At 47.3% G+C, this 26,184-nt stretch overlaps 2 protein-coding genes across 3 annotated transcripts in view; one reads left to right on the forward strand and one right to left on the reverse strand.

The window, feature by feature from the left end:
* Positions 1-18,000, forward strand: part of ATOH8 (atonal bHLH transcription factor 8) — a 63,323-nt gene extending 45,323 nt beyond the window's left edge. The window contains exon 3 of the mRNA XM_087823671.1: positions 17,792-18,000. Within this exon, the coding sequence (XP_087679797.1) occupies positions 17,792-17,905 (114 nt within the window). The 3' untranslated portion in view covers positions 17,906-18,000. The remainder of the gene's footprint in view (positions 1-17,791) is intronic.
* A 3,924-nt stretch (positions 18,001-21,924) lies between these two features.
* The window catches only part of ST3GAL5 (ST3 beta-galactoside alpha-2,3-sialyltransferase 5), a 47,335-nt gene continuing 43,075 nt past the window's right edge, over positions 21,925-26,184 (reverse strand). For both annotated transcript variants that reach the window (XM_087823672.1, XM_087823673.1), the window contains one exon: positions 21,925-24,932. In XM_087823672.1, the coding sequence (XP_087679798.1) occupies positions 24,684-24,932 (249 nt within the window). In that variant the 3' untranslated portion in view covers positions 21,925-24,683. The remainder of the gene's footprint in view (positions 24,933-26,184) is intronic.

Below are 26,184 nucleotides of genomic sequence, written 5' to 3' on the forward strand. Positions count from 1 at the left end.
AGGGGGAGGGCTGGATCACAAAGTCAAGTCCTCCTCCTTCCTCCCCCCATTTCTCTGAGTTTGGCTCTGGGTGGGGGGCGGCCCCACCCGCAGCGCCCCTCCCCAGCGCCCCTGCGGGCGCCGGGCCCTGTGTGGGCTGCTCTGACTCTGCTGGAGCCGAGCTCAGGCAAACCACGCCGCACTGGACGCCATTCAAGCTTTTACAGGCCCTCAAATTGGGGCTGGAGCCGGAGAGGAAACACTAAAATCCTGTGTACACAACTTCTGTCTGTGCGCGGGCGCCTGCCAGAGAGCCGGGAGCGGCGAGGGACACGTTTGTACTGTTAAGGGCTCCGCTCCTCTCGCCTGGCTCTGTTTTAAACAGGCAGCACTGAGGTGTCGCCTAAAACCAAGTCGCCAGGGTGTGGGCAGGGGCAGGAGGGTGGGGAACGGACCTCCACTCCCCCCTGCGCGCCAGGGTCCCTGGCACACAAGGCTGGGTCCGGGCCGGTGCTCCCTAAAGCACACACTCTGCAGGCCGACACCCTCCCCTCCCCGCAGAAAGATGCAGCCTCGGAGCCCAGGAACCCCGGGGGGCGTAGGGGTCAGTAGAGCCAGGCCTTTGGAGTCCAAGGCCTGGTGGGACCCCACTCACCCTTTGCAGCTCTGTGACCATGGGCATCTGTAGAATGGGTGTAACAGTGGAAAGCCGCCTCCGAGGTTTTCTGTGAACGTTAGAGATGATGGAAGTAGGGAAACGGCTGGGAGTCCGGCCCATCATCGGTGCTCACTAAACGGTAGCTGTTCTTATTTAGGTGAAGTAGCAGGACTAGCACCGTTATGCGCCAGGCACATGCTAAGTGCCACATACCGTTTAATGGATCTAATCCTCACAGGAACCCCATGAGGCAATACTTCAACCACATTTTATGGGTGAGAAACTAAAACAGCAGGAGTTGACTGACATACTCAGGGTCATAACAGCTAGTGGTTGGCAGAGGCAGGATTTGAACCCAGGCGGTCTGTGTCAGAGTCTTAGGTGTTTTCGCTGACATTCTGAACTCCTGGTCAGATGTATGTGTCCATGGCATCCTCAGCCTGTCCCAGAGCTCTCCACAGGTGGGGTCAAGGTGGGCATCAGCCCCATGTTCCAGCCCAGGAAGCAGCCAGCACAGTGAGATGTTGCCTTGGCGCCCCTACTCATGGGTGCTTGTGGGGCCCTGCCAAGCCCTGCCTCTACCTCCCCTTTAATGGTCCTGTCAACAGGGCCTGCCAGAGCCCTGCTCAGTCTCAGGGGAGGACAGGCACCTCACAGGGGTCTGAGCTCCCTCTGGCTGGGCTGCCTCAAACCAACAGCCTGCAAAGGGCATCTGTTCCCCAGGCCTGCCGGTGCTCTACAGGCCACCAACCTCGGCTTGAGCCTTGCCAGCCTGCACCTGTATGGTGGAGCCTCCAAACCTCTGCTGGGCAGCCAGGACCCCCATACTGCTTCCCTCAAACAGCCTGAACCCCCAGGGCCCGTACCTGAGAGACTGGACCGTGTTGTAGGAATCACTTGGCGTTTGGAAACGGGGTCTGGTTTGAGTCCTTGCACTGCAGTTTTATGAGGTCTTGGACAAGTCACTTCACCACTCCCAAGCTTGTTTCCCCATGGGGGTGATACTGACTCTTATTTTCTCAAGATTAAGTGGCATGAGAGGCCCTGGAACACTGTTGGAACTGGAGTGTTGGTTTGTTCAGTGGGAGCCACACGCTTGGGGTGACCTGGACCCTCGAGATCATCTGGGAGCTGGGCCTGAAGGGATGTCCCAGCAACTTGGCCCCAGCCGTGAGAAGGGAGGAACTGATGATGCGAAGGCCGATGTCTCCTGGTCTGGCCCCTGCAGGACTCAGAGCCGAGACCTCATTCCCCTCACAGAGACGGGGAGGGTGTTCTCTGCCCTGACCAGTTCTCAGCTTTGACCCCTGGGGGAAAGGGTCCATGTACAGGTAGAAGCTGCTTTGAGTCTGAGGTGCCACAGATGCCATGTGAGACACCCCAGATGCCTGGCAGAGCTGCAGTGGTGCCCTGTGGGGGAAGACTGGTTTGTAACCACATGGGAGCCACCTCAGGGGCTTCCAAACAAGGCACAGTGCCAGGGGGGTTGAAGATCTGTGAGTGGGAGCCTCAGGGGACAGGGAACCTGGAGACATGTCACATATGCCTACAGGCTGGCAAGACCTGAGGGCCTGGGCATCTGGACGGCTCCACTGAAAGGGGACTGATACCACCTTCTGCTCCACGCAGCCCTGTGCCTTCAGTCAGAAGCAGAACAGTCTGCACGGTGTGGCAGTGCCCTCTGCTGGCCACACTGTGACTCTAACACCACCACTGGGAGCGCTCCTCCACAGCCCCGGCTGGCAGGGACCTGGTAGATGGGAAGCTCCTTCCTCTTTTACAAATGAGAAAGCTGAGGGCCAGAGGAATGAAGTAAGTTGCTCAGGGTCCCGCAGCTATTGAATGGCTGGGCCAGACCCCTCCTGCAGGGCTCTTCCCCCTACTCCAGAGAGAATCATTTCATGCGGATATAACAGAACTCAGGCATACTGGAAACAGCATGCTTCATTAAAATCAAATTATATCTGATTCCACCCCTGCCAGGGCTGTGGAAATTTTACTTTTTCTCGCTTTTGGAGGTGGGAGTGGGATTCTTCTTCCCTGGGTCTGTGCAAGAGCCCAGGAGTCTAAGGTGAGGCCAGGGTTGGGGTGGGGGGTAAAGGGGGCTCCTCAGCGTGTCAGGGCTGTTTTGAGAGCTCCATGTCCAAACCTCAGGGATTCTCTGCTGAAGCCTTGCCAAGATTGGCAGCCTGAACCCGATGCCCACACAGCCCAGCCCTGCCACCTGAGGTCCTGCCCCACCCTTGTGGGCACTGCTACTCCTGGTCACTAAGTTATCCCCAAGCGACCTGTTTTCTCTGTCCCCACCCACCAGCCTAATCCCCTTAAATTGCTCAAGATCCTGAAAATTGAAAACAGAAAAGTAGGTTGAATCTGGGAAGGAAAATCAAGACCAATCAGTAAGTGGGAGTCACACAGCCTTTGGAAATGGGGTCTGGGTTTGAGTCTCGAACTGCAGTTCCATGAGGTCTTGGGCAAGTCACTTCACCTCTTCTAAGCCTGTTTCCCCATGAGGGTGATACTATCTCGTTTTGTCAAGATTAAGCGACCTGGGAGGCCCTGGAACACGGTTGGAGCTGAAGTGTTGGTTTATTCAGTGGGAGTCACACACTTGGGGTGATCTGGACCCTCAAGATCAGCCAAGGGCATGCACCTCGGTGGCAGGCTTGATCCCTGGACCCAGTTGGGGCACGTGCAGGAGGCAACCAATCAATGTGTCTCCCTCACATCGTTGTTTCTCTCTCTCTCTCTCTCTTTCTCTCCCTTCCACTCTTTCTGAAAAGCAATGGAAAAAATATCCTCCGCCTCTAAACTTTGCTAGGCAGCAACAGGTGCTAGGGGAGGGGAGGAGGGGAATGCTATGTCCTTGGAGTGACCTTCATGATGCAGCTAAAGCCAAAAAGATGCGGTTTAGACAGTGAGTAGGCCGGTTGAATGCAATGGAAGGACGCTGGGGTAGGGGATGGCCGTGGGGAAGGGGCATGCTAACTCCCCAACCAAACCAATCAAAGTTGAAAAAGAAATGACAGAAAGTTGGATAAGGGGTTAAATGTCTCGAGAGTGTAGCTTGCCAAGCCAATCTTATCCGAAAAGAATAAACGTGGGGTCCCCTGTTGTCATCTCAAGTATAAGAAGGATGAACTGGAGGGTCCCACAGTGGCCCTATGGGGTCTGCAGCTCCCAGAGCCGCAATCCTGCCTTGAGGCCCTGACCAGAAAACCTCCACATGGTGGCCGTAACCTGCCAGCCTAATGCCACCAGTTCCCTGAGGGTGGCGCCCTCAGCCTGCTGGACATGGTACACCAGCTTCTTCAACCTGGGAAAGTTTAGGTTTAAACAAGAAAATGACAAAACAAATTAAGCCCTTAGGACCACACTTTTATGTTAAAAGTGTAGGAGTAACCTGTGTATATTTGTATCTCTAAAATATTGTAATAGTTGGGAGAATCTAACGTATTAAAGACGGACAGATTAGCCTGATGCTTCCAGTTGAAATATGTAATAGAAGTTAAAATCGTGATTTTAAGTTAGAAGAAAAAAATTTACTTCATTTTTGTGAATATTAATGGGATTTTAAAGAAAACTGATGCTTTAATATATTTTGTTTCTTAGGCTAATAAGAATTTATTACTTGGAGATATTGTTATATCTTATTATATCTTGTTAGAGTCATATGTTTCCTTTGTTAGGCAACTGAAGTGCTTACAAAGGAAATGTAATATATTAAATTTATAAATGCAGTTCAAAGTGTTTAGGGGAATTTAATTAATTAAGTTTGCAAGTGATTCTTAAAGGAAGTTTGGGGTCTTTAAATTGAGTTAATAGGACATTAATCAAAGAAAACTGAAGGTCACTTCTAATTTGCCATATTTGTAAACAGAATAACAAGGTTTGTAAACTGAACATAACAGCTTAAGGATAACTATGTTATTTCTATTTTAATGAATGGAACATTAATTTAAAACCTAAGTAAGTGTAAGTAGTCCTTTCTGGACTGCCCTCAGACAAAAAAATAATTCACAGTGACAGATATTGATACTAATAGCTAACATTTATGGAGTGCTTTACACTGATTACCTCATTTAATCTATTGTAGATGAGAGACACTGGAGGTCAGGAATGTGCCCAAGTCCACACCTCTAGGAAGTAGTACAAGTTGGACTTGAGTTGGCTCATAACTCCAGAGGCTACACTATTAACCAGTGTTGGATGATCTTTGGGGGTTTCTGGGATCTGCACTTAGGTCCCCGGAGACTGGACCACAACTTCCCTAACTTATACCAGTGAATGCTACCTTGTCAGCACACCCACCTGCCCAGTAACTTTGGTTCTCAGCAGAAATGAAGGCTCTTGAGTGCCTGGATTTGAACCCCAAAATACCATTTGTAGAACTGCCACATACTTGTGTCCTAAAAACCCAGAAATTCTGATATCTGCCAAGGCCTGAGGCCAGTCAGTGACAGGTGTTAATTATTTTCCCACCTGTCTTTCTCCTAATCATTTACATAAGAAATGCTAACGGTGTATAACATAACAATATAGTTTTTAGGTAACAGAAAATTTGGGTGGAATTGGTGACTGAACTAGAGGAGGAATTAACATTACCCAGAGACAGAGGCAGTGACTAGTGGGATTTGTGTCTAATATTTTGTGGCGAGGGCAAGTGTGTCCTCATTTGTGTGAGCAATGGTTGCTTCCTGCGAGGCAGAAACATGGGTGTCGCGATTTTGTGACTTGCAGGTTTAAGGATGGGTGGGACGGATGCTGAGGAGTGAAAGGGGTGGGCTGTGCCGGGTCATGTCTGTGTCTCACGCTTGCCCATCTGCGCACAGCTGGTGAGTGTGGGCTCTCGGTAGCCCCGTTTCCTTTTTGCTTCCTGCAGGTACAGAACTGTAGGTATCCTGACCTAGTTTTGTTCCTACAGCAGTTCCAGCTCCTTTGTCACTAATGCTCTGTGCTGAATTCCCTCTGTTTAAAATGTTTCTAGTGGTTTCCACCTTGTTAACTGGACACTGGCTGACACTGATCTCATCCTCTCGTTTCTTTTTGTGCTCCACTCTTTGATTTTAAATAGACCCATCTTGTACATCTCTACTAGGTCTGCCACCTCTAACTGCCGCCTGGTGCATCGCACGGTGGGTGTGCATCCACCACAATGCGCCTGCCCTGCCCCCAGGGTTCACACCCAGAGCGCCACCCAACGTGCTGTGTTAAATATCCTTATGCATGGGCCTCTTCTAAACCTGTGTGAGAATTTCTCTGCAGTAAAAACATATGCTCAGGAGTGACATTGTTTTGCCATAGATCTCAGGCATGTCCAGACCACATTTGACTAAGTACTGCAATAGTGCGCTCCTAAATAGCTGCACCTCCCCCAAAGATCATTCTACATATGCCCTTTTGTAACGATTTCTCCCACTTTACATAAGACAAAAGTTTAAACAGTTTCAACTGTGGTACATTTTTTAAAAATTAAGGTATGAACCGTAATCAACGCCTACTGAAACAATTCAAACAATGTTTAGGATAACAGCTTCTGGAATGACACTGCAAATCCCAGCTCTACCCTGCACTAGCTGTGTGACCTTGGGACAATTGCTTAACAGCCATGTGCCTCAGTTTACCCATTTAAAAAATGAAGATAATAATAGTACCTGCTTCATTAAGATGTTACGAGAATTAAATGAGATAATGCATACAAAGTGTTCTAATATTTCCTGGCATTTAGCAAGAATCCAAGGAACATAGGCCATTATTGTTGGACATTTCCTTTTTTGGGGGTGCTATTTCTCAACAATGTTGCAATGAAGTTCACAATTCTATTATTATTATTATTATTGTGGTAAAAAACACATAACATTAAATTTACCATTCAAGTTTGGGATTCTTAACACACCGCCTGACTGCTGCACTAGAGTTCTGGCAGCAATGCCAGCCTGTGTGTAACAGCGTTCAGCTTGGGACACCTGGATATCCACAGCAGTAACAGGGCCTCTCCAGACTATCTGCCTTGTTGCTGTATGAGCAAGGCCGATGGCACGGAAAGCCCTGCCTATGATTTCCTAATTTCCGCAGATCCACGGTCCTTCTAAGGGCTTCCCTGGGGTCGATGAGACTTAGAGAACCAACCGCAGGCCAGGCAGGAGAGCACCTGTGCAAGGTTGCATGCCGTGAGGGATAGCATTGAATCCCAGGGCTTTGCCATTTTGTGGGAACTTGTGCAATGATGTCACCTCTCTGAACCTCTGTTGCCTCACCTGTGAAATGAATTCTGGCCTCTAGACTCATTAGCAGTACGGCTTGGGTAAGTCAGCTTGGGTAAATTTTGTTATCTGTGAAGTGGGGGATATCATGTACTTTTACAGGTTTATTATAAAGATTGGCGGTGTTTGCAAGTTGCTTGGCCCAGTGTCTGGTAGAGCTTTTTATGGCTGATAAGGTACAATATCAATACTGAATATCTTGTCTGTCTGAGCCTATAAATGCCCTGTGAATTCTGACTGCTTGGCTCCCAGCCTGCGCACTGAACCTAAGGCCCCCAGAGCCCCTCGTGCTTATGTTCTGGAGTCTCTCTGAGTTTGTAAATTCTCTTTCAGGATGCTCCGTGGTAACACCAGGCTGCCTTCTGTCTCTGGTCCTGAGGCTGATTCCAAATGCAGGTTCAGCTGCCAGCCACTCGAAAGCCAAGAATCACGAGACAAGGGCTGGTGGAAGGAAAGTAGGTTTATTCAGGAGCCAGCAGCCTGAGAAGGTGGTGGACCAGCATCCCAAAGATCACCTTAACAATTTGATGCAGGCAGGGAATTTTACAAGGAAGGCGAAGGAAGAAGAAAACAACAAAAAAGAATTAGAAGGAGGGGCTGAGAGTTCTCCGCTGAGGCGACTACGTGCAAGTCAACAGCCTGTTCAGATAACTGGTAGAAGGTCAGCAAAGCTGCGGGAGCCGCGATGTCTAGAGGTCGAAGTCTGCTTCTTTTGAAGTTAGTTTCTAGAATTCTTAAGCAAACAGGCTGTAAACTGCAGTCACATATTAGTTAACAGGTCAATTATTTACAGAAACAATGTTAAAGGAATGGTGGGATGGGTTACAACTCCCCACTGTCAATCTTTTATTCCATTTCCATGGAAGTTTCCTTGACTAATCTGTAGCAGGGCCTTGGGGCATTAATTTAGCTTGAAATGCCTGAGCTTGTCTCAAGATATAACTTTTATTTTTCCTATTTGGAGAAGCCTCAAGGTGAATTTGCTTTTCAATTGCTGAAGTCTGTTTGCACATTCTTGTTACACATAACATGATCATTTTAAATGATCCACAAAAGTGTAATATTAGTAATGAGATGGTTAGGTCTATAAATTTCTTCCAGGAAAGACTTTAATCTGGATGGTATCTGGGAAAATAAGTCAGAGAACCAATTTTCCATACCTTGGAATAAGAAGGTTTCTGGTTAACAGGCACCTGCCTGAAGCCCTCTCATTTACCACACTTACTTCAAATTAAGGGGAATATTGTAAGATCTCCTTTCTGAAGCAGGTTTTTTCTGTCTGAATTTCTTGAGCAGGAAGGGGGGAGGTCAGAGGTTCCTTCTGAGTCTTTTGTTTCACAACAAACAGCCCCAAATCAACATCCTAAAAAGCAGCCTCAGAGTGACAGAATCCTGGTCTCTTTCGTCCTGCCTTTGAAATTTTAAATAATAAAATTTTATATTCTAGAAGCTAAACTGATAGATTGTTTCATTTCACTGATTCAATTATTCAGTCCTGAGAATAAGTTCAGTAGAATTGTTGCGTCTCATTTCAGAAGGTGATGATGCAGAGGGACTCCTAAAGTGAGGCCTATATTATGTAAGCAAGCAGTCAGGTATTTAATAAGGTATTTGTCTATGAAAAAAAAAAGAAAAGACAAAGGTTAATGATCAGAGCAAATTATAAACCAGTTTCTGAGTCCATAAGGCTGTCAGTAGAAAAGGTGAGGCGGAAAGTTTCTTCTGGAATGAAGGCAGGCGGTGACGATCTAATAGAGCCTCCGTGTCTGTAGTTTGAATGTCTCTGGTGGTATCTGGAGGTATTCAGGTACATTCTGCACTGCTTACACAGCACTAGTTACTGACGTTGTTTAAGCTGTTGTGGCGATTTCTTAAGTTCATGCCATGTCCTTTAGCTGCCATTTGTAATTGCAAAGCTCAGGGAGAAAAGTTTTAGTTTTCAATAATTTCAAGTAAAAGGATGGGAGAAAAATAAAACATCAGTTCGGAAAGTTGTAGCCAAAATTTTAAGAAAACTAGAAAAATTCAGGATCCAGTCCAGTTTATAGGTGAAAAATAAAACGTTAAAGACAATTAACTAGAGTCTAATATCCACAACTGTGTATTATAGATTTTATTGAAGCACAGTTTCTCCCCCTAAAATCACTCTCATTTTTATCAAAGATAGCCAAATTAATACTATTTACTGCATTAAGTCCAGTTTCAATTTGGCCTGATTATTTGCATAAACACAACAGGAATGGCAATTGATCATATAGGCTTTCTTAAATCTGCTTTGCTGGACTCTCATAAGAAAGTTCCAGATTGAACTTTAATTAGCCCCTCAGGACAAGGAGGCCAAGCCACATAGTTGCCATCCGACTTTGCCTGCAATACTCCTAGGTTTGGGTAAATTCCTCAAGTTCTCAAGGTCACCGAAAACATCTTGAGGTTTTTCTTTGCCATCTTCCAGGAAAGCAGCCTTCATTCCTTACCTGAAAAGACTGCCATGAACCATGTAAATAAGGAAGGAACCAGGCTGTTTTTCCAAGGAGCTTTTATTGGCTTCCAAAGTGAATCTTAATTCCTTAAAGCTTTTTGCTGACATCCAGAGTCTAGGCAAGTCTCTCTCAAACATGACATTTCAGTCAAAGTCTTGGTTGATAAAACCAGTTTCCAACTGTGTCTTATTATACAAAGGACAAATTCTTATTGATGTTATGCAAACAAGCATGCTGCCATAAAAACAAGAATACTCACCCATTAAGGGTTTCTAAATTCTGGAGGAATCAGGTAGGGAGAAAATATAAATCCTTCAACATAGCTTATAAAGGTATAATTCACCAAACTGCTCTAAGGAAAAGTTCCCTAGTATCTGGAAAAAAAAAGATTTAAAAATCAGCAAAATTTTGAACAAAGTCATAAAAATAACAATTATCCTTAGTTCATTCAGTCCCATAATCAATTCTTATTTATCCTGATTGTTGCCAGTATTTCCATGAATCCAGTTATTCCTTAGAATTCTATAAATCTTCATCCATTTCAAAGGTGTGATCTGAAAATTTATTCTCAGAAAACTCATATTGTAGAATGTCAGAGTCCTTTCCATGGATCTTTCTGAAGATGTAACATACTTGTAAATGCATCTGAGGGAAACAATGACTGTCTCTAAATAACAAAAAAAAAATCCAAAAAACCCCACAAAACTTAAAATGACATAGTTATAGATCTGAGTCTAACGCAGTTGACAAAGGAATTTGCTTTTTGTAACAACATTTTAAGATAACAATTAAAATTACAAATGGAAGTATATCAGAACTTTGTAGACTCTTGGAGATTTTAAAATAACCCCCAGAACATCCACTATAAATAAAAATATATGTATACTAATAGAACATAGTTATTATTTTTTTATTTGACAAAGCTTTCCATGTACTTCAAGCATATTAAATAGGCCTAATCAGTTTAAATTTTTTATTTTTAAAGGAGAGAGAACAAATCCTGAAGGTATTCCAGAAGCCCATTGCAATAACTCAAAGCCATTTCTCAGTTAAAAAAAAAAAGTCTCTGAAAATTTAAACACTGGCTGCCCTGGCCAGTATGGCTCAGTGGTAGAGTGTCAGCTTGAACACCAAAGGGTCTCAGGTTCAATTCCCAGTCAAAGATACGTACCTGGGTTGCAGGTCAATCCCAGGCCCAAGTCAGGGTGAGTGCAGGAGGCAGCTGATCCATGTGTTCCTCTCACATCAATGTTTCTCTCTCTCTCTCCCTCCCTTTCTTCCACTCTCTCTAAAAATCAATGGAAAAAACATCCTCAGGGGAGGGTTAACAAAACAAACAAACACACAAACAAAAATTTAAATACTGGGAAGGTTGGAAAAAGGCCTTTTGGTGCATCTGTCGGGTAACTCCTGCTACTGAGACGGTCTCCTTCTTCCTTTGGTCATTTTTTGTACTTAGAATAATTGGCTCCCGTATTGACTAAGAAATCAATCAATTTGTCCCCCACTGTCAATTGTACCTGGAGCTCCTGTGGGGAAATTACAGTTGGTTTTGAAAAATTCCGGGGAGCTCCCAGGGCTCTTCATTCATCATCAGAGTCACCCCTCCCCGCAGCCGCCTGCCCGGTGCCTCTCTCACGGCCCCCTTTCCTGCCTCCACGTCCCTTCCTGAGTTTAGGACAAGCCTTCCAGGGCCCTCCCGCTGCGATATGAACACTGATTCTCACCTAGAGCTCTTTTTTTATATCCCTTTGCATCATTTCTCTTTCCTTTCCTCTGATTTCCTCTCCACAACCCTTCTACAATTTTCCTAGTCCCTTTTGGTTGGCTTTTAAATAACCAACTTTAGAGCAACACACTTTTCCTCTAGTCCCTTGAAAATATATTTCCATACCTTACACATTTTATTACCAAAACCATACAGTTTTTTTTCCAACCTAGTTAGATTTTTTAGCTCTTAGAAACCTTAATTTCTAGTGATAACTAAAAGGAATACGTTTTATAACTTCTAGAAATAGGTTTTTTCATTGGCAAACACACTCACATTTTTAAGAGACATAACAGAGATAACATAAACTGTTTTTGTAAACCCAGGCAAAACAAACATGTATTTTATGTTAATAACTCTAAAAGACATCAGCCAAACTTACACCAGCTTTAATAGGAAATGTTTCCCCAGACCACATGATCCGGAAAACAACAACGACATTTGGGATAGCTTTTATTTTTTACCACACACATAAACAGAATTACTAATAACTGTAGAGGAGACAAGATGTTTTATTTGTGCTTGGCAGCTTTTAAGGAGGCTGGAGAAGAGAAAGGGGAGATACCAGGCGACTTGAGCAGCTTGAGCTTTACAAGTGCCGGTCTCTGCCTTCACGCTGAGGTGGGGCCGCCACTCAGCGGGCGCAGGGCTCGGGGTGGCGTCAATCCCCTCACTGTTCCCAGACCGCCGCAGCTCCCAGGCCTCCAGGAGGAGAATTTGGGGTGTTTGAAAGACTCATTTTCTTATTTTTTTCCTTATTTGTGAGTTTTACTGTCTGGGAGGGGAGCGGAATCATTACCCCCCCTCTGAACCATCAATTTAGATCCTTTCTGAGTAGAATCCTTATTATGTAGCAAAGGAAAGCTTATGCATAAGAGATCTTATCCCATTTACCAGACCTTCGGCAAAAAAATTCTAATTGTAAAGTGGTGTAATAATTTAAGGACCATTTAGAGGCCCTCTTTCTTTTTTCTTTTTTTAAAAATATTTCTTTATTGATTTCAGAGAGAGGAAAGGAGAGGGAGAGAGAGATAGAAACATCAATGATGAGAGTCATTGATCGAGCCCGCAACCTGGGCATGTGCCCTGCCCAGGAATCGAACCCCGATCGCCTGGAGCCTATGTCGATGCTCAACCGCTGAGCCACGCCCTGCTGGGCTAGAGGCCCTCTTTCTTTAGACTCCAGCACATACACAGGCCAGGCAGTATTACAACAGAAAATAACGTCTGCCCTGGCCAGTGTGGCTCAGGTGGTTAGAGCACCATCCTGCACACCAAGAGGTGGCGGGTTCGATTTCCAATCGGGGCACACACCCAGGTCGCAGGTTTGATACCAGGTTGGGGCACACGCGAGAGGCCACCGATCAATGTTTCTCTCTTACATAGACGGGTTTTTTCTCTCCCCTCCCCTCCCTCTCTCTAAAAATCAATAGAAACATATTCTTGGGTGAGGATTTAAAAAAAAATAACTTTTCTTCTTAGTCATTGGCTTATAGCTGTAAGTTGACCAATCAGCTAAAATACGGCCTCACAGACTCTCAGGTGGAACGGACACCAAGTAGCCCATTTTAAAACAGAAATAAAGTCCAAAGCATAGCAAAGACTAAGTTGGAAAAACCAGTGCTCTCAAACCAAACCCTCAGGAAGGAGGGACTGAGACACTAGTCTTAGACTTATCTCACACCAGCTGGTACCACAGATGGCCTTTACAAGGCCCACATGGAACAGAGCCCCAACGACAGAGACGGGGGACTGGGTCCGGTTTACCCAGTCTCGGAGCCCGTCGATGCCCCAAGGACCGCTGATGCCAAGGGAGGGAGAGCAGGATAAGCCCCCCACATAAGAAACTCTTGGCAGCTGCTGGGCAGTCCCTGCACCCCTGCTCTGGGGTCAGCCTGCTGCAAGCAGCTGAGGCTCCGGATCTACCATTGCTCTCTCCCTGGTAATGTGAGACTGAGAAGGGCTACACCTGTCGGGGTCCGAGCCTTTCTGGCGGCCTCGCTAATTCTGATACCAAACCCAGGTTCAGCTGCCTGCCATTCGAAAGCCAATAATCAAGAGACAAGGGCCAGTGGAAGGAAAGTAGGTTTAATCAAGAGCCAGCCGCCTGAGAAGATGACAGACAAATGTCACAAGGACGACCTTATCAATTTGACCTGGACAAGGGGTTTTTGTTATTCCTGTTAATCTTCACCTGGGGATATTTTTTTCATTGATTTTTTAGAGAGAGTGGAAGGGGGGATGAAAGAGAGAGGGGGAGAAACATTGATGTGAGAGAGACACATCCATTGGTTGCCTGCTACACGCACCCAAACCGGGCTGGAGATAGAACCTACAACCCGGGTACTGCCCTTGATCAGGAATTGAACCCGCGACCTTTCGGTGCAGGGGCCGACACCCTATCCACTGAGCCAGGCTGGCCAGGGCGGGGCAAGGGTTTTTATAACGAGGGGGGAGGAAGGGAAAAAAACACCAGACCAAAGGAATCAAAAGGAGGGGGTGAGAGTTCTCCCCTGAGGGCACTACGTGCAAGTCAACACAGTCTGTTCAGGTAGCAGGTGGAAGGTCAGCAGATCTCCCAGAGCTGGAATATCTGCAGGCTGGAGGCTGCTTCTTTTGAAGTCAGTCCCTAGAACTCTTAAGCAGACAGGCTGTAAACTGCAATCATGAATTAGCTAACAGGTAATTATTTACAGAAACAATGTTAAAAGAACGGTGGGATGGATTCAAAGGCCACAGACTCAAGATCCCCGTAGACACGTCTCCTTCTCTGTCGCTGTTTCCGCCCGTCGTTTATTTTTCACACTCTAAAGGGAACCCTTTTCCTCTCCAACACACACGGATGAAGACGGAGTAACTGCAGACATTCTCAAAGGCCACCGGGAGGGCTGTCTCCACTCTTCCACTCTCTTTGTAACTCCCTTTGGCTCAAAAAAGCAAAGAGGGGGTTTCAACTCCAACATGTAAAGATCTTAGAAGTCATTTCTCTCATCCTTACAAGAGAAAAGCTGGGCAGACTGATAGAACCAGAGGGAAAATCAGTGATTACGTATTTGGAACACATATTCTACTGGAGCGCACACAGAGCGCTCATCAAGTGTCTGTGTCCCCCCAAATTCCTATGTTGAAGCCCTAACCCCGGTGTGACTGTGTTTGGAGATTGTAATTACTCTAAGGAAGTCATTAAGGTTAAATGAGGTCATAACAGTGGGGCCCTGATCTGATACAATTTGTGTCCATATAATAAGAGACAGCATGTGAGTGCACAGCAAGAAGACAGCGACCTGCAGGCCCCGGGAAGAGCCCACACCAGACACCCTGCAGGCCCCAGGAAGAGCCCACACCAGACACTTACCCTGCTGGTACTTTGAGCTTGGACTTCCAGTCTCCAGAACTGCAAGAAAATAAATTTCTTTTGTTTAAGCCGTTAAATCTATGACATTTTGTTATAACGGCCCACGCAGACTAAGACACCAAGACACATTCTGGGCAATGAAACACACCATAACAAGTTAAAAGAAAATAGAAACCATACAAAGTGTCGTTTAAGATTACAATGGGATTGGAAAGAGTCAGTAAAAAGCGAGGTCCCTGGAGCTTAAGCTCCACTGATTTCAGGCAAATCTGCGTCTTCTGATGAGCCCACTTCAGGCAAGACTGGGCAGCCCGCCTGTGTGTGGCTGTCCCCTCTCGCTATGGGGATCTCATGAGGCAGCTGACCCGGCCTCCAGGGCCCAGCCAAGGCTGTGACCTGGCAACAGAGGAGGTTTCTGTGGCCAGGGATGAGGGGAAGTGGAAATATGGTGCATGGGTGACCCTGGGGAGGCATCAGTCTTTCCTCTGGCCTCGGGGACCCCATGCTGGTAGGTGTGTGGAGCCCTTTCTTGGGTTAAGGAGATGATGTAACCTCCACTGACCTTTTGGACTTCTTTGAGTCTGCAGGTGAGTGTCCACTCAGCCTCAGAGTGAGCCACATCAGACCAGATTGGAGGACATTCCCAGTGTCTTCCACTGGCAGCTGTGCTCTGGCAGCTGCAGGATTAGCTGTATGCAATCTCTGAGGCTCCAGGATACGTTTTAGAAGTGGAGTCTGGTCCAGGCGGCAGAAAGGACAGCTGGACCCATTGTTGGGGTGAAGTGGGGCACGAGGCTGGGAGACTGGCTGCAAAGGGGACCAAGTATCACTGCTGTTTGCCTGCAGCACCTAAATGGCCACAAAGGGATGCCCTGGGTTCTGAGGAGGCTACTGAGCCAACAGAAGGATGAAGAAACACATGAACAATATTTTTTAACAGCTTTATTGAGATGTAATTCACATGCCATATACTTCATCCATATAGAGCATAAAATTCAATGGGTGATTTTCATTTTCTTATTTTTATCTTTGTGAGAATATATTTAAATGTATCTCCAGTGACATGTATTATTTTAACCATAAAGAAAAACACATGTAGTGTTACTTTCTGATGGCTGGCCAAGGAGTTGGCGGCTGAAGGAAGTGTCCAGGCAGAGCTGGGGCCTGCAGGGTCTGTGGGGTCCTGCAGGGGCTGTGGGAGCTCCATTGCTTTCAGAGCCTCACTCTCCCACGCCATCCATTTAACAAGTGACAAGGTTGGGTGTAAGAGACACTGCAGGGGAGAATCCACTTGGCCTGCCAGCGGCTGGAGAACCGAGTCATGGTGCCTGTGAGATGGTGCCCTCCAGAAAGGGCTGTTCAGCCGGAAAGCTGTGTCAGCTCCAGCGTGAGGCCCAGCATTTGTGGTCTTTGGAGTCTGAGGTCTAGGCTCGTGGGAAGCAGGGGAAAAGGAAATGTCCTGAAGAAGGTGGACACGGTGGCCTGGGGCTCTGGAGACTTGATGGGAGGCCCCTCTGCAGACCTGGGTATGAGAATTAAAAGGCACAATAACAAAGCGGGCCGTGTGACCCATGGGAGTGGCTGAGCTCCCAGGAAGAGATGACAGCAGCAGGGAGAAAGAACACGGGGACCCAGGGCAGAGGCGTGGGACGGGGAAGGGAGCCGGGAGAGGAGTGGTCAGGGCCAGTGCAGGGAGGAGGAAAGTGCCCAGCCGCCAAGGACGGCCTGAGCCCCAGAAGGGAGGCCGCGGCGCACCAGGGACACACTCCGCACAGACACTAGGTGGCACTGTGGCCACTCTTCTGCATTGGCCAATTTTCTTTTTGTTAAAGAGAAATGAATGCGTGCTGAGGCCCTCCCTGCAAATGCCCCGTTTAACCAATGAGAAGCCCGGAGAGGGGCTCTGACTTGCCCCAGAGCATATACGGGTGTCATGGCAGAGGTTGGCCTACCTCCTCGCCTCCTGTCCCAGGTTCTTTTCAGTCACCACCCCCAGAGACAAATCCAGAAAAGTGGCTGGCAGGATCCTGCAGGAAGCCTGAAGGGCCATGAGGCCCACCAGGCCGAAACCTCCAGCACCACCCACTTTGCGGTCTTGCGCACAACGGAACACACGCCTGTTTTACCCACCCTGTTTCTGCTTAGCCCCCGCCCCCAGTCTCTTTCCACCTGCAGCCACAGTGACGTGTTTCAGTATAAGCTGGGTCTAATCACTCCCCCATTAGCACGCCCAGTGGCTCCAAAATGCTCCTTACCCTGACATTTCTCTTAGCCTGACCTGTGGGGCTGTCCCTCTAGAAGGTGCTCCCTGAGCCACCCTGCCTTTTGGGTTTGGTCTGATAAAGCTTGTCACGCAGTGTCACCTAAGCAAACCTGTTTTCTCTGTCATCCCTTGCCCCTCTAACCACTACTTTGGCTTCAGGGTGACTTCGCTGACAGCCCCTCTTATTTTCTGCGGTGCACTTCCCATTCGCTCTAACACCTACCGTGGTCATGTTCACTACTTTTCTCTTCTAGACTGAACTCCAGGGCGGTAGGCAGGACAGGTCCATTCTGTGGGCAGCCTGTCCACCAGGGTCCGGCCGTCGGGACTAAGGATGGCCATGCTGGCAGAGCAGAGAGGTGTCACAGGGCAGTATCTTTAGGACAGGCCTGCCGGGTACTGAGATACAGCCAGGAGTGTCTGTCTGGCTCTGTGGACAGAGCATCAGCATCTGAACGAATGGTGTTGGGAACAGAATGTGTGCCAGAAGGATTAGCCAGAGGCACGGAACTGAGCGTCCTGCAGAAGGGCTCCCACTGTGAGTCTCATTTCCACATTCTGAGACCTGGTATATTTTCATGTGTGTGAAAGTAGAGCAATTATTGAGTTTGCCTTCAGTTCCAAGTTTTGGAAAATGGGGTGCATCTGGAGCTGGTGGGTCTCAGCATGGCTTTTTTTCCGACCTGATCAGAGCTCTCCCACAGTTGGGACCCATAGACCCTTGAGCCAATGACAGCAACATGGAGGGGCCCACAAAGTTGATGGTGGACAAGCACCCCAACATGCCATCCCTGTTTGGCCTGCTGGCTCAGAGGTCCAACACTTCAAAACATTTCCCTCTCCTTTCTCTCTTACAACCGAGTTGCATTGGTGTGTTAACAGAGGTTTGTTACACAAAGAAGGTCTTGTATCTCTTTGTTCACAAGGAGACTGCCAAAAGGCTAAATGAAAAATGATTTAAAAAGATTTTTTTTCTGTTTCATATTTCAATGTTAAATAATATTTAAAATGTCATCTTCTTTCAGGAGTATTCAAAACTGGACAGTAAGAATTGGAGTCCTTTGTTTCTGCAGGAAGTTTTGACGTCTGACAAAGAGGAACGCGGCCGTGGTCCTCGCCCCTGGCCAGAACCAACTTGATCCGCAGCCAAATTTCGACATCTCCCGAAGAGGAAGCGTGTTTTCTGGTTGGAGGAAAGCTGAATCTATGTTCACATCCACAGGATGTGAGCAGGGCTGGGGATGGGCAGCGAGAATGGGCAGGGGAGAAAATCAGGACTAGCTCTTAGGAAAAAAAGTGGTCTGGCGAAAATTCTGGAGACCTTGAAGTAGCTGCAGGCTGCGATGGAAGTGGTCAGGAGAAACCCCTCCTAAAGTGACTCCAAATCTCCAAATGTGTCTCAGTCAATACTTCACAAAACACAAACTGGGCCACCAGAGATAAGCGTACAAAACAATGATGAGTGTGTGTGGGGGGCGTTATATTGTCTGAAGTAAAAATCAGAACTCGACCCGCTGATGGGATGGCGTGACTGGAACTGAGGCTGCCCACCCCTTCCAGGCAAGGGGTGCGGGCTAGTGGGTGTGAACCCTAAAAGGAAGAGCTTGCCTGTGGAGCAAGAAGCTGCACCGGATGGTTCCCCAAGCTCCGGCTACACCACATGGGCCACACGCCAGGCTTCCGTGTGACCAGGGGTGGCCGTGTGCAGAGACTAGGAGGTTGAGAAGAGGACAGACAGCTGGTCTGCACTGTCTGGCCTCTCCCCAGCTCACCCCTGGGCTCGCAGTGCACCCTTGTTCTTACACTTAGGTCAGGGTGGCAGAGAAAAGGGACAGGTGAGCCGCAGGCAAAAGACGGGGAGGGCCCGGCCACTGCTGTGACATTCCTCTCAACCTTTCCTTTAGGACAGGACTCTTGGTTTACACGAGAATCTAGTTTTGCTTGTTTGGTGTGTGTATGTGTGCATGTGTGCGTGCGTGCGTGTGTGTGTGTGAGTGTGGAATGTCCCTCAGTCTTCACACTGAACATTACACTAGAGGAGAAAGCAGCTCCAGGACAAAGCCCGTCAGAGGTCTTCTGTCTACCATTATTTTAAAGACAGGGCTGCATAATTCAAAATGATCAGCTCTTTAGCATTACCGTCTTTTAAAAATAGTTTTAACTGAGTAAACGATGTATAGCAAAAAAAAAAAAAGAGAGAAAAAAGCAGACAGATACGTACATAAGACCATAGTGGTATGCTATCTTGGTTTCCAAATTCCAGATAATAAACTCACTATGACTGCTTGAATACAGAACAGAGGGCCTCTGATGCCCTCTGAAACCTCAACCCGACCTGGATGTACCTTGGTAGGTGTTTTGTGTTCTGAGCACCCAGTTTCAATGTGTTTGGGGGGGTTCCCCACACCTCCAACAAGCAATGCTCAGATCCGAGCAGGGTGCTAGAGAACGTGACTCAATTCGGACATTATCCACCTGGAGAGAGTGTCCGATTCCACAGGTTGAGGGCTCGGTCCTACAAGACTCCCCACCTCCCCGTGTCAGATGCCAATTCCGAGCCCAGGTTTGTACTTCTGACCAATCGGCTACAAACTGGAGGTGCCAACGACTCCCTCCAACTCAGGATGCCGGTCGCAAATCCCGGTTGTCAGCCGTACTTCTGAGGGACTGGTTGCCTATCAGAGGTTCCCAAGATTCCCCTCTTCGGGTTCAGCTAATGTGCTAATTGAAGAGTGGCTCACAGAACTCAGAGAAACATGTTTCTAGATCACTGGTTTATTGTAAAAAGATATGACTCAGAACAGCCAGATGGAAAAGCATGAGGCAAGGCATGGGGAAAGGGGGGGCCCTTCTATGTGCTCTCCACATGCGCCATTTTGCAGCATCTCCACGTACTCCCCAACCCAAAGCTCTCTGAACCCTATCCTTTCGGGTTTTTAGGGGGGTTCATTACACAGGCATCATACAATCATTGGCCACTGGCAACTGATTCAACCTCCAGCCCCTCTCTCCTCCCCAGAGGTCAGGGGTGAGGCTGAAAGGTCCAACCCTCTCATCACATCGTTGGCTCCGTTGGCAACCAGCCGCCATCCTTAGCTGAGTTCCCAAAGTCATCACTAACAGCAACAGACACCTTTATCACTCTCACTGCTTAGGGCATTCCAAGGGTTTGGGGAGCTCTGTGCCAGAAAACATGTACTTATTATAAATCACAACCACGCAGCAGGTCTCTGAAAAGACAAGGTACGTACCTGTTTTGGATACTTCAGCAATGTTATTTTTCTAAACGTATGGATAATGTATACAGCCATTAGACAGGCCTGCTCAGCTTCTGGCGTCTTCTTTTAAAATATCATTGAAATCTCTAGGACAATGACACATAGAAAAAGTGGCTGTGTTCACTTATTGCTTTATTACCTGCATTCTGTTCCTCTTAGCATAAGAGACCGTCTTCACCCAGCTTCTAGACCCAAGAGCTCTCCACTACAGTCAAGCTTAGGCTATCAGCTGCCTATCTTTAAATTCCATTACAGATATCCAATAAAATTGAAAGATATTTAGTACCTAAGGTAGGCAATGCCTTGTTATAGGTTCTGTAGATGGGATAAAGTATAAAATTCTGTTATTAGGGTTTATAACTTAGAGGTGTACTCTCAAATTCTCATCGCTTTAGGGCTAATGGCCAATTTCTTCCCACCCCATATGAGCTTGCCTGATAGAATATCTTGATGTTATGTGTCACTACTTTTGCATTTGACTATTGTTTTTAATCGCCCTTAACTGGCCCTCATTGCACATGCTCTGTCCTTAGGTCATCTGTCACATTCTTATCACTGTCTGATAATTTAGAGTGTTCTTTTCAAATCAAGGAACTAACCAACATTTTAAATGAACTCATCGTTTTTAATATCAGTTTTTCTTGGAACTGATTTTCTTCGATAAGTCAAAAAATGTAAGCCAGGTAACAGCGGACGCAGTGGAAACACTGCTCTTTTAGGAGTTACAGATTTTCAGTGTACAGTTACTAGTGTTGCTATGAGGTATCTACTGAATAGTCAGTTTCTTTAATAGTTAGATTTTCTGAAGATTCACTGTGTTATATTTCCATCTGCACAAAACTGTATCAGCTACATCTGCCAAGTCTTGGGTGGCAGGCAGCCTGACACCAACGCAACACTTGTCATCTCACTTCTTCCAGACAGGAAATGATAAACTTGTCTTCCTTCCTACATGCTTTCTGGACACAGCTCACTGGAAAATCTGCTTTTAAAAAAAGCTAGAACTAAATTTCATAGCATGCCATTTACTCTTGCTGCACCACAGCCGGCTGCTATGGATGCTTTTCTTCTGGCTAAATGGATTGAAATTTAATACTGGAAATTAGTCCAATTTAATCATTTCGAGAATGAAGGTCAAACTACTAAGACTGTAATTTCCTTTTGGGGAACATTAATTTCTAGTCAATAAAATCTGAGTGTGTGTGTGTTTAATGAATAGTTCTCCTTCCCAATGTGCTTCAGTCCTATATGGAGTGTTGGTTGTAGGTAAATACAGATAAACACATTTGTGTTTTGAAAACACAAATCCATGCTGTCTAAAGAGACCTTGGGCAGTGGGAAAGGAGAGAGTAAAGATGCAGAAGGCTGGGCCAGGGTGCCTCAGCCTCCAGGGGAAGGGCAGGGAGGCTTCCCTGGATTGCTTCCCTGGTTGTCCGTGTTCTGGGCTGAGAGCCGACTGGTCCCGGAGGGTCAGTGCCTTTGAAGAGGGCGTTGGTCACGGGGGCAGCAAACACAGGGCCCTTTGAGGGAAGCTTTGCTACCGTGTGCGTGAATGACGGAAAGCCCTGGTGTCACATGGCTCTTGCTCGCTCCTCAAGCACACTAAGGGCTCACTTCATTCTGAGGGGTGTTCAGCTAAATCACAGGCACTGTTCCTTTTCTTCCTTTCCAATGGACTCAATGAAGTGTCCCCAAGAAAAGGTGAGAAATAACCCACAATCGGGTGCTATAAACCTGCCAGGGAGGAGACTAAGTCACCGTTTCGCAATCAACGTACAATGCTGATCTGAAAGTTTCTCGAGACAATAAGGCGAATTCGACAGTCCCTCTCATATCAAGTCCCAACGCGCTGGAGTTAGAATGTAGCTAAGACAAGGTGGTCCTTGGTTTTAGAAATCTTTAATAACCCGGGGAGACCAGGTGTGACCACTGCTTTTTCTTTTACAATGAAGCCCCCGTCTACCCCACAAACAGGACTGTCAACACGAGCGGTCCAGTCAAAAAGCTGGTTTGACAACTTAACCTATGGGTCCAACAGATGAGCTGCCTCCTCAACCCCCCAGTTCTGTGGAAACAGACATTGTCTATGCTTATTAATATATTCTTGGGAAATGAAAAAAAAAAATCAGTGTGACACAAAAGGAACAATGAAGCAGGCAAGGTAGCACCTAGAATACACGACCTTGTCCAGATCCCAATTTAGTTTTTGCCTAAAAACATGAGGTATGTCATTGGGTGATACCATCCCAGTGCCACAGCATTTCTCTAAGGCCCACTAGGTCTGGAGAGAACATGCTTTCTATAGAAAGAAAACAAACCAAAAAACAAAAAATAAAAATAGAGACAAAAACACACAGTAAAGTTCACTGATATTTTCTGTGGCTCCAAGTTCCAGTAATAAGTATGTTAAAATACACAGAACGTGTAAATGGTCCTAAGTTGCCTCAAAACCCATGCGAGAGGGATGCGTGTGCGCCTGCAAAGCTGTGGGAAGTTGGAAGAGTGATGGCGAAACCTGAGTTACTAGAGATCAACCTGGTGACACCTGCAGCACCTAGAGGTCTGTTTCCAGAAAAGTGAGGGGCGGGGGGGGGTAAGGAAGGGGCAGCCCAGAAGCAACAAGCAACAGCCAAAGTGCTAACGTCCCTGGAGCGGCCTCTGATCAACTCCAGTTGGCTGGGGGACTCCATAAAAGGTCTGAAAAATACATCTTTTTACTCCTTTAGGGCACCTACTGCCTGCTGGCAACTGAAAGCTGAGGATGCAGAAAGGGGCATATTGATGAGGAGGGTGGGACGGACCAGGTGTGACGTTTGCTGGGCACTGAGCTACACACTTCTCAGCAACCTTGCAAGGACACACATCCACACGCACCCGTGAGGAGGCGCTCACAACACTGGGAAAGTTGTCTGAGGAAGTTACAAGCCCTGGCTTAAGAGAAAAAAAAATCAGGCTTTAACTAGCCCCTGAAGGATGAGGGACTGGAGGTGTGTGGTCTAGGCCTGCCCGCGCCTGAGCCACAAGACGGCTGCGGACCATCTTCCCGCGTCTCAACCTTCAAACCTTAATCCACTTAACTGCGGAGAACTCTAAAGCATCTTCTCTTAAACAGTAAAATCCACGGAAAACTGTAAGACAGAGAACCAGAAAAATATCATTTGGTTACACCAGCTAATCGGAGCATGGCCCAGAGCCCCGGAGACCCAGGGGACTCTGTGGGAACGCCACGGCCCGGCTCCCCGGCCTGCGTACGTCCAGGGGGCGGCAGACACAGACGACATCAGAGTGGGCGCGGGGTGCCAGCCGCACGGGAGCTGCAGAAGCAGGTGGAGAGGCGCGGGCTGAGGGCGAGGCGGCAGCAGGAGCGAGGAGGGAGGACAGAGACCCAGCAGGTCTCTCACTTTAAAGGCTGGAGCAATTCAGAGACGAGAGCTGCACAAGCCTGTTCTCCGGGAAGAAGCTGCCACCGACCGCCCTCTCCAGACGGGTTTGCAGCTGCCTGGGACCCCTCGTAGGACAAGGCAGCCTTCATCCTCGGTCCCTCACTGCTGGCATCCACAGTGAGGTCCCCATCTAGCAGCATCCAAAAAGGATATCTCAGGTAGACTTTTTTTTTTTTTTTTTAAAGCACTGCACTCAAATTAACTATACTGTGAGAGCTCCTCAAAAACGTTCTGTTTTTTTCTTGGCCAGCACACTGCCTGGTACATACTGCCAGTCAGGCATTCAAAAAATATTTTTTACAACAGGCAATTTATAATACTGGGAAAATTTCATTTCAGTGTTTCCGAAAACGTGGTTATTCTTGGAAAGGGCTTATTTTTCCACGACTCTGGATGACAGAGGTTTTGCCCTAATTTTTATAAGCCACCTAGGATGGACAGTGGAACATCTTAGATTAACATTTAAGTGCTTTGGAAGGGCAGTTAGAAACTCCCAAGAAATTCAAAGCTGCGATAATTGCGGGGAAAATAATGTACACTGCAGCCCAGAGCAGGTTCACGGTGCTGGGAAGACACAGGAAATGTCTTGTGTCACTTCCCGGCCTGACCAGGGACCTTTAGGACAGATCCTCTGGTTGGTTCCTGCAGGCGTCCTGGCAGGAGGCAGACCAACAGAGAGGGACTGTGAACTTCTCCGACCAGCCCAGCCTCACACTGCAGCATGGCCAGGCCAGAAAGTGGTTTAGCTCCTGAGCACGTCATCCTGACAGTGGCTCCATCTCTCCCGCTACACAGAGCAGCAAGGCCTAGAATCAGGCATTCAGGGCCCTCCTTAAACTACTGGCCTCCCCTCTCCTTCCACTTAACTACCTGCTATTCTATGTGCGCTAGACATGGGCAGGGTCCTTACAAATCAAATAACTGTCTAAAAATACAACGAAACATCATTACACACAATTCTCTTAGAAAAGTCTTTCCAATTCAATTCCCAAGATTCATTTACAAAATTTTGTGCAAAAACACCTCAAATAAATAAGGGGGGGGAGTGGGAAGAACAAGACTGTTTTTCGTCTTTTAAATTAAAAGTTAAAAACACCAGCTGCACTTCAAAGTAATTGCAGGATGAAATACTTCAAGAAGGCCATGGAAACTGGCCCTCAGAGTCAGAGGTGCATTTCCAGTGAGGTTTTCTGTGTTCAAAACTCGCAGTAGATGCCTCCGCTGAGGTCCTTGACCACACCCTCTTTGACCAACTTTAGGAGCAGCTCGGTCTCCATCTTCACGTTATGCATGGTCTGAAAGTTCATGGCAGCCATGCAGAGATTGTCAAAGTAATGCAACGGTGTTTGGGGTTGTTTGAGGTTATATCCAAAGCCTGCCAAACTGACTTCATCACAGAGATGTGTGGCTAAGACAACAGCAATGACACCAATCGTGGGGATGTTCTGAAAAAGAAAAAGGCCAGACAGTCTGAGCATAATTCACTGCTTCTCAAGTAGTACACAGGCTCTTCCAAGTAACAAAGGGGCTGTAGTTTGACACATCAAACAATTTTATCCATCACAGAATTGTAAGGTCTGACTTTCCATCCAAGTCAGGGTTCTAGACTCTGAAACATGGTCAGTGGTGTGAATTCCTTTAACGTGCCACCAAGAGGTGGCGTGGCAGTTCTTTTTGCACCAACTTAAGAGATGTTTGGGGTTTTTTCTGAAACTTCTACGTACCGGTCTTGCATATGACGACCAGCATTGCAAAACAAGCCCACTTCCTCTCTCACATGACAAATGTCCATGGTCTGTTGTCGGATAAGTGGCCAAAGGACCCTCTACAGTCCTTGTCGGGACATATCCCTTCCTGGCTGGCACCTGCACACGAGCTCTGTCTGAAAACAGCAGCATCGGTACCTCCAGGGGAGACTGTACTCACCCCGTACCTGAAGCCACATCCCACTTAAGGCCCCATTTGCTTTCCTGATAAATAAAACTTCCAGGCCATTTTCACAGGTATAGCTGCCAAGTCAGTTTTTGCTCACCCTCTGTTTGGGCAATTACATTTTTAGGCCCCAAATGTCCAAACCATCTTGGACTCTGACTGTACAAGCACTCCCTCCTCACGGCTGGTATCTTGCCACTTGCAGACCTGGCATCCTGTTTCCGGGCTCTCCATCCCAGCCTTGGATAGAGAGAGCACACAGAGCCCAGCCAGCATGGCTCAGAGGCCGGGTGCCGACCTACGATCCAGGAGATGGCAGTTCAGTTCCCGGTCAGGGCACATGCCTGGGTCATGGGCTCAACCCCCCGTAGGGGGTGTGCGGGAGGCAGCCAATCAATGACTCTCTCATCAGTGACTTTTCTTTCTCTCTCCCCCTTCCTCTCTCTGAAATCAATAATAATAAGAAGAAAATTAAAAAAAAAAAGTACACAAGGCCAAAGAGGAGCAGAAAAGGCCCTGCAGCCATCTAAGCCCCCTCTGAAGGCTGCTGCTGATCTACTAATTGACTTACTCTGTTGAAATTGAGACATTAACCCAAAGGAAGTCTTCCTCCTGTTTAGCCTAGGACCCTAAGGCAGTGCTCTGTCATCTCCACCTGTGGTCAGCTCAGCACCCAGCATGTCGGGAACACTCGGCCAGAGAGCTTGTGGAAGGAGTGTTATGAAATCACTGTTCACAGGGGCAACGTGTGGAGAGCAGCTCAGA

Source organism: Miniopterus natalensis, chromosome 13, assembly GCF_054644295.1.
Source record: "Miniopterus natalensis isolate mMinNat1 chromosome 13, mMinNat1.hap1, whole genome shotgun sequence".
NCBI lineage: Eukaryota > Metazoa > Chordata > Mammalia > Chiroptera > Miniopteridae > Miniopterus > Miniopterus natalensis.